Source organism: Notothenia rossii (genome assembly GCF_949606895.1).
Source record: "Notothenia rossii genome assembly, chromosome: 4".
Classification (NCBI taxonomy): domain Eukaryota; kingdom Metazoa; phylum Chordata; class Actinopteri; order Perciformes; family Nototheniidae; genus Notothenia; species Notothenia rossii.
Genome location: NC_136902.1, coordinates 24,382,286 through 24,391,301, shown reverse-complemented (window position 1 = coordinate 24,391,301; position 9,016 = coordinate 24,382,286). Strand labels below are relative to the sequence as shown.

Here is a 9,016-nt window from a genome sequence, read left to right as displayed (position 1 = left end):
TTAAAAGATCAATCAATTTAGAGAAAATGAAGGCTATTAAAAAGTATTAAACGGCATTTTCCAAGGTATTACATTTTGTAGCTTGTTTTCAATAAGTATATAAATTGTCCAAAGAGGTTGTATTCTACAGTTTGCCTGAATGTAATCAATGCATAGGTGTGTAGTGTGATTCTTTGTATTTTATTTATGGCTCATACTAACTGACTGACTGCTGCTTGATAGCGCGAAGGTCCGTTTACGCCGGTTGTTAAACAACTTCGTTATGGGGAAATGCAAGTTTGCCTCCAAATGGTTGGAAGATAAGGAGGAAGGACAATCAATACTGTATAGTAAATGTGTCGCCAATGTAACCGGTTAAAACTCGAAGTGGCGACGAGGTGTTAAAATGTATGGAAAGGGTCTTACTCTTAAAAGGTACTACATTTGACTTCCGGATTCCTGCCCTGTTCTATGTTAATATCAAATGTTCTCTAGGCATTTTTATTTGCCTCCCCCAGGCAAATAAAAATGCCTAGAGAACATTTGATATTAATATAGTTATACATATTCGACTGAGCAAAAATGTCTTTTTCTTCCCCCCATTGTGTTTCATTGTCCGCTTACAATACCAATACACAACATCTGGATACACCCTAAATGACATCATAAGCACTCTGTACTCATAAACTTTTTTTATTTGTGACCAATTCAGGGGGGGTTCTACTTATACATGTTTGAAGTGGTGTGGGGCTAAACAGATGTCCCGGGGGTGTAGATCTCCAGGCAGAGGGCGGGGCAGGGCAGGTATGGGGACTAGCGGGCGGTGTGCAGCAGCTGCAGCAGGCCCTGGATGGGCTCCGTCAGGTCATGGTTTGGTATCAGCTGGCTGGCCTGCAGGGCAGTGTTGCCAAATCCCAGTGCCTGGCACACACACGGAAACAAAAACAGCAGCTGCAGCTGTTAGACTCTCAGGGGAAAGTAAAGCTGACTTATATAATAATATCACTGAAAATTGGATTGCTACCCAGTCGGCTTAACTTATCCCAATTCACCCCTCCGACCACCTGATGTATAGGCTGTCACACTGTCCTTTACAGTTTAGAACAAGGAGAACATATCAATAAATAATAATTGTTTGATACTGTTGACAAGACCATGCATGTTGAGGTGGAAACATGCCATCGCAATGTGGAATTCATTGAGGTTTGCAGTGGAATATAATGCCTGCACTTTCCATGGATATTTAAGCAGCAGGGACTAATTATCGTGTATGTATTGCTCAAGTTTTAACAATTTTATATCTACAGCTCTCATTTGTAAATACCCAGGCTCCTGTGTGGCCTTTTTTTTGGAGTTCAATAAACATCAAGAAAAAGTGAGAGTTGGACTGACAAGTGGACTTTGTGTGCTTTGTGTCAGAAAATATTAATGTTAACAATCACAAGTATCTCCCCTTTCTACCCTTTCAATCTGCATCACCACCTCTGTCAATCAAGTGTAGACCACTCCCCCACAAAAGTCTTTAAAGCTCCGCCCTTCAGGCCGGTCACTCACTTCCTCCCCACTGAAGAACAAAGGAACTGTGAGTTGGCACATGGAGCTGCTAATTGTTTGTCAGTTGATGAAATGTTTAGCTTAACTTTAACAGACTGTTTTGTTTATGTTAGATCCGCCTTCTAGATTCCCTTTGACCCACACCTATGTTTAAAGAAAATAGTTGAATCCCGTGGATGCATGAAATTATGTAAGTGGAATACTGAACCTTATTTATCATTATTATTATTGTTATTATTATTATTATTATTATTGTTATTATTATTATTATTATTATTATTATTGTGGTTATTGTAAGACTGCTAATAGTTTGTAAATATCCCTTTTATTTAGATAAAGTCATCCACAGCAGCGAAACCGTTGTCAACCATCATTTGAGAATAAAATGTTAAACGGCCTGCTGGATCCAGTATTTAAATGTTCACACCAGTCTATGGTTCACACCACATGGGATGTTCGATGAACCACCACTCCAACAAATTATAGTTTCTTCAGTTACTGTAAAAGAATAAAATGTACTTTGGCTAGTTAACCACTGTCCTGGTAGAATGAACCCGGATCCTTTGTGTGGGTTCTAACAGCAGGGGGTAACATTAATTTTTTTTGTATTTCACATTTTTACCTTATAGAAAAACTGTTGGTGAACTCCCGCCGTACTAACCCAAGACACCGCAAGATAAAACAATGACAGTAAAACAATGACAGTAAAACAATCAAACAAAGTAACTAATAGTAGTTTGTTTGTGTGTATGTGCTTGATCCTGCCCTATCTCTAATCTCTGCCCAACCTAGTCTTACACATTCACTTCACCATTGCTGCCTTGTTCTCTGAACTGGATGCAAAATAAATACACTCATCCACCCCACATTTCAAATGCAGTTAACACACACCCAAACATTTTCCAAGGGCCTTACAGAGACTCTAGGTGGATGTCGGAGTGTCGAGGCGGTGAAATAAAGTCCCACTAATTCCCACCTCACCTTTACTTTACCAGAGTTAATCTCATCTTGAGTATGACCATCCAAAGAAGTAGCAGAAAGAGGAAATGGGGGACTGTGTCACTCTGTCAAACTGAACCTTTAATGCCTGGATGTCATCAGGGGTCTTACCTTCAGGGAGTCACCTGCTAGGAACCACAGCATGGCCAGACAGTGAGCCACCAGTGCAATCTGTGCTGAGTCTTTTCTGGAGTCATTCTGCTCAAACTCCAGCATTGTTCTTAACATCTCATCCACTTCAACTCGCTGGGCTTCATCTGATTAAAAACAATGGAGAGAGAGAAAGACGTCCTTTCGTTTTTACAGTATTCAATAGGCCAACATACATTCTGATCTCTGTGCATCTTTTGTATAGATTGTGTAAGCATATTTCCTTCCATTCCCAATATTCCCTGGTAAACCTTCCAGAAAGCCTATACATTGCAGCTAACAGGCTTAGCATCATATGTAGGGCAGCAGCTGCGGTAGAGGGTAGCGGATGCTGTACAGCCAGAGATGGTCTCTAGTCAACCCTGAGCATACTTGTGTTAATCTGGGGTTTAGCTTTTGGATTGCACAGCAAGACAGCTCAGATAAACCTAGGCCTTGTTGACCCTATTTGTGGATTGCGAATATACTTTTCTGATTCTAAACCGTTTGAACAGTGAGTTGGATTTGGATCGATTGACAAAATCGAAATGTATATATTTTTTTATTTAAATAGTTCTATATTACATTTAGATTTTGCATATTTGATGACAAGACTCACCATATGGCTCCAACTCTGTGTCAGGACTTTGGACATTTTGTAGGTGGGTGTCGAGGAGTTTTGTCAGATGGCAGTGCCAAGTTTGTGCCACCTACAATATGAGCAGTAGAGGATGAAATATGAAACACATAATCACATTTCTTGGCCAAATTGCCTTGTCATAATAATGTTTGTTTTATGTTACCTCGGAGTACAAGGAACGAACAATAGGCAACCCCCCAAGTTTGGCATACACATTAGCCATGAGAAAGTATCCCCCACGAGTGACTGTGCTATCCAGGCCATACTCCTCACTGGCAAAGTATATCTGAAAAAAAAGAAAATTCACTTTTTTTAAAAGGTGCATTCATAAATAGTCAGTATTTCCAACATCCTGAGAGACAAACAATATGCGTGTACTAAAGCCATTGTGGTGAGTGTGTTACTTATGACACTGACATCATTTGCAAAGTTGAACAGCGCAGCCTCCAGGTTTCCAGTGGCTGTGTGGAGGCGACCCAGGCACCTGTGAAGACGTTGGTGGACCGCGTGATCTGAACTCTTCAGTGCCGCCCACTCCGCCTGGGACAGGAGCTCCGCCGCCCAGGCTAGATTACCCATACCTGGAAAGCACATATGTTTCATATAAGATAAATGCACATAGTCATGCGTTAAACACTTTATTTTGGAAAGAGGAATGGGAACATTTGAGAAAGCAATCTGTGTTGTTCCTCACCCATGTTAGCCTCAGCCAGCAGTAGGTAGGCTGGGACCATTTGGACAGATCTGGGGCCGTGAACATCTTTAGAGCAGCGCAGGCAGAACTGGGCCGCGGGCAGGGCTTCCTGGTGCTTCCCCTCAGACAGCTTGCTCTGAGCCACCAACCTGCACATGTCAATCAGCTCCGCCTAGGTAAGGAACCAAAACCAAGTTACACTTCAGGTTAGCTACAGTATTCAATATAAGATGGATTATCACTTAAAGGTCACCAAAATCCACTGTTTCATGTCTTTTATACATAAATATGTGTCCCCTCTGCCTTGAGAGATAATGAACGTTTCAGGAAAAAAATATTCTCTCTCTTTTTGTCCTGATCCATTTATATAAAAACCTGTCTGGAAATGAGCTGATCAATTTTGGCCACTTTGTGATGTCATAATGATTTTTTGGCTTGTTTAACCATTAGCCAATAACCAACCAAGGTAACCCTCCCCCCCCACCTTATCATCTGAATCTCCTCCTAGAGCACCTTTGTGGGTTTTTTAAACACATATCTAACAGAGGGGCGTGGCACCTTATTTTCATCTAAAGTAACGGACACTTTTGAAACAGGGCTGAAACAGAGGGGATTATGGGATGCTACAATGCAGGATCTGTTTGGTATTTCGAGCCAAACACTTCAGAGACATGTTTTGGTTACATCTGAGACCTATAATATATTGTTGAAAAAATAGTATAATAGGGGACCTTTAATCATTCTCTGTAAACTTTAAACTCAAAACAAGATGAGTCTGAGTGTGAACACCGAAATTCAACGCATATATCCTCACCTTTACAAGCTGTGATTGAATGCATCCTGCCTGCTGGAGGCTTAAGAGTGTCGGGCTGCGGATGGTAACAAGCATCTGACAGATTCTCTCATGGATCCCCACCCAGTCAGCCTGCTGGTGCTCTGCATCACTGAGCAATGAGATATATATTTATTTAACAGATTGCAAAAAAAATTCAAGTCATTTTTATGTTCCCACGCTGACTTACAACATCAAGTCATTTCAATATTGTATCCCAATCATGTCATATGCCTTAAGAGGCTTTGTGGCTTCAGTTGTCTTCTGTCAGCCACCTTACACAGTCTTCATCTCCCCCCCGGGTACAATGTGGCTAACATTGGATCATTGAAGAAAAACCTCCTTTGATCGGACAACTGAGCTGTGATTTTCACTGTGTTGAAGTGTTGAACAGTAGTCTCAGTAAGAATGGTTTTAAAGAGTACTGACACGTCACCAGACAGATACAGTCATGTGTACCATTCACTTTCAGGGTTTTCCCTTTCATTCTAGCTATTTTTGCTCCCCACCTAAGACGAATAATGTAAGATCTATGGGTGGAGCATTACTCCACATTGTATTAATGTAGTATGTTCCTTCACTTTTTGTACACAGATTTGGCAGTGATCTTGTTCCAGAATGATGTGAAAAATTATACTTTTGATCGAAAAACATAACATTTTCCTACACAAAACCCTGACAGTGCAATGTTTCCCTACAGTATACTGTGCATGACTTAGCTGAAGGGATAAGATTTTTTAAAACAGACTTTCTATCCCATTTAGAAAATAACATCTGAGTGCAGAGAGGGCATACTAAATTGTAGGCCATTACATAACAGGTCTGTAATTTTGTTCATCTGCTCCCCTCTCCTTTCTAACTTAGGAGCATGTGTGTTAATGCCAGCAAGTCTGTTTTTCTGGACTTGAGACAGAAGCAGCGAGCAGTGATCTGGCCACGTCACATCGACAGTAGCACTGGCAGCCAGACACACAAATCATGGGGTCTTCTCAGGCCGCAGGGGCAGGGCTACTCGACTTTATCGTCTCTGCTTTGATTTCATATAGGCTACTTCTCAATCTGCCTAAAAATAACAGTCAACACACACATGAGTTATTATAGTAACTGCCAGCAGCATGATAAGATGTGGCTCATTAGACCTCCAATTAACCATTTCACCCCTGTATGAAACATTTGGACCAAGGACTCGAAACACAAGGAGAGCTCAAACTGATGTCAGACATTGAAGATTTATTGGAAGTTATCAATTGACAAAGATGGTTTCTGCAGCAACGAGGTGATACAGCTCCTGACCAAACAATTCTGAAGCTCTATCACCCAGTCCCTAGTATTTAGCTAGTTGTCAGAGAATCATCAACATTGGATAACCAGACAAAGCAAGCTCTGCTCCTGGCTGAGAGTGATTAGCTTTGGGGAGCCACACTATAAAATGGATTCCTGGATGTCCTCACTGCTCTCTGACACTGTGCGTCAGCCTTGTCCTGCATCTTATTATCTAAAAGAAGAGATTGTTTTATGAATGTTTTGGGCAAGCCTAATCAACTATCTGGGTCATACCAATACACAGCTGTGGGGACAGAATGTTAAAGCTCCAAGGCTGTAGCCTTCATTAGACAGGGTGGTGAGAGGAGAGGCAATAGCTAAGACGACTGTAACAAAACTAAAGGGCCATGAAATTCTATATCGACCCCTTGCCGTGATTTATTCTTATCTTGAGACTTGCTCCAACATATTAATTATAAATACAAATGTGTTTATTACAACATGTAGCCTAGGTGTTACCGTATTTGTTCAGTTTTAATAGAAACTCATGTTTAATCCACTATATCCTTTGTTTTGATATCAAATGTAATGTGCAAAACGTTTCATTCAATTTCAGAAATGTGCTCACTTTTAGTTCATTTCAAAGACTGAGAGGGAAGTAGCACAATAAGTGGCTGTAAGCCCCCTTTAAGAGACTGGCTTTAGTCGCTCATCCCTCCACATAAATCCCTGCAGGGAGGGATGTCAGCACATGCTCTTCTCCACTCCCCATGTTGTGCCAATGAGGATTTCAGCGATCACCATCTTATGATCTGTAATAGTCTGAGGAGATGTCCACCTACGCCAAAGGTAATATTGGCTTACATGCATCAAATAAAAAGCTGAAATTCTCAAACTCAAATAGTCGAGCAGACGCATGGAACATTCCCCCCGTCGCATGAAAAAAAAGGAATTTGGTAATTCGATTTCCAGCTGTTCCTCTCTTCATCCGCTCCCCCCTTACGACACGGTCACGTGACCGCTCTTCATGCCGACGTGTTGATTTGTGCTGTGAAACAATATGGCTGACACTGCCACCTAGCGTTCAAACCGGATACATGTTTGAGCAAGCTGACAAACGATGAACACAATATTTACTTTGTGGAAAAGGGGAACAAGTGCTCAGATGTTGTACTTTAGTAAAGTAAAACTACCAAAGTGTAGGAATACTCTGTTACAAGTAAAACTCCTGCATTCATAATGTTACTCAAGTAAAAGTAGGCTACCAAAGTATTTGCATCAAAATGCACTTAAAGGACCAAAATTCAAAGTACTCATTATGTGGATTGACCCATTTCAGAATAATATATATTTTTATTATATTTATTGATGCATTAAAGTGTTATCAAAGCTGGTAAAGGTGCAGCTAATTGTATATACTTTGTTTGTTGCAGGTAGGCTTGTGAATGTTACTCCAGGTGCAACTAAAGTCTTATTTTAGTCTTGATTGTATTTCACATCATTAATCCAAATCTGAAACAAGTAACTAAAGGTATTTTGTATTTAAGCACTTCGTAACTATGTTTTGAAAGGTGCTATGAAAATAAAGTGTATTATTATTATTATAAACACATTTTTTTAAATTTAAGTAGTGCTTTAGAAGTACAAAGTAACAACACAATTGAAATACTCAAGTAAGGTAAAAATCCCTCAAACGTGTAAGCTACTTAGCTTGTAGGCTACAGTAGGCCTACTTGAGTAAAAGTATACTTGGTTAATTTACACCAGGGGTGGGGAACCTTTTTCCTCTCAATGGCCATTTCAAATTTTTTTTAAATGTTGAAGTTAAAAGCATCAATCTGGTGCACTTTGAGAGCAACATTAGGAGATCTATGGATACACCTCTCAACACCCAAACAGAACTGGAAGCAGATTTTCTTTTTCTTTATGGATATTTTACAAATCACTCCCCTTTCAAACTGTATTCTTGTTTATTAATAACAACTTTTTTTTACTGTCATATAGTATTTTATACCTGTTTACTTTATTCTCTTGTTTTTTTATAACTATAATGATCATATAAAGATGTGCCTTTACCTCACTGGTTGTAGAAAAAGCTTCTTATATTCGTTAGCATAGCTAGCTAACCAGATGGTAATAACAACAAAGTTATTGACTGTATGATCAGTATGACATGAACAGATCGCCACTGGGCGACAAAGTCACAAAAGACACAGCTACGCAAAAACGGCGGCATGTGTACGGCTCCTTATCTGAAGTGCCGGAGCTGCGTTCTGGTGCTCTCCGTCAGAACTGCACCCCTGTCAGACGAGACATAATATCCACATGAGGACACGTTAGGCTCGTGTTGTGTTCAAGGACCCTGACCTTGGCCAGGAAAAACAGGCACTCGCTTGTTTAATTATTTTGCGGTCTAGATTTCTTTAATCTTTTTTTTGTGTGTGTTTATAAATTACCTCGAGGACCGTACCAAATGGTCTCGCGGGCCGTATACGGCCCGGGGGCCGGAGGTTCCCCACCCCTGCTTTACACTAAAGCTTTGTGGCATTTGGAAATGATGTGAAGCGCTTAGAAATATATGGCCAGAGAGTCATGAACAGCCTTAGACATTTAATTATAAAATATATAATTTTTGATAGTTTAAACTTACCAGTAAAAGGTGACCCGACATTTGGTGCATTGCAGGTGCGCTGTTTTTTGACAAAGTTCACACAATTTTTCCGTTCCTTTGGGTAAAGCAAGGGAAATTATCTTGGATGCTTTCCCCAAAACACGAGGACTAGATTCCATTATAGCGAGAAATGGCTATAAAAAGGATACACACACAATACACGACCGGTATTATGCTAGTTTTCAACATATGATTAGCTGATGAAGCTAACGCAGTTGTTGAGAAACTGTAAGTTTACTGTCGCTATGGCAACGA

General features: G+C 40.4%; 1 protein-coding gene across 2 annotated transcripts; it reads right to left on the bottom strand.

The window, feature by feature from the left end:
* Positions 1-656: 656 nt before the first annotated feature.
* zmynd12 (zinc finger, MYND-type containing 12) lies at positions 657-8,982 on the bottom strand. 2 transcript variants are annotated; one of them, XM_079674121.1, is made up of 8 exons: positions 8,741-8,982; positions 4,810-4,939; positions 3,996-4,167; positions 3,719-3,882; positions 3,465-3,587; positions 3,281-3,371; positions 2,644-2,789; positions 657-900 (listed from the first exon to the last, which is right to left on the bottom strand). In XM_079674121.1, exons 1-8 carry the CDS (start codon positions 8,878-8,880, stop codon positions 793-795), a joined length of 1,074 nt encoding a protein of 357 aa, XP_079530247.1. In that variant the 5' UTR covers positions 8,881-8,982; the 3' UTR covers positions 657-792. The 2 variants fall into 2 exon arrangements, with proteins under 2 accessions (XP_079530247.1, XP_079530248.1); XM_079674122.1 differs by lacking the exon at positions 8,741-8,982 and adding an exon at positions 8,167-8,409.
* Between the last annotated feature and the right edge of the window lie 34 nt (positions 8,983-9,016).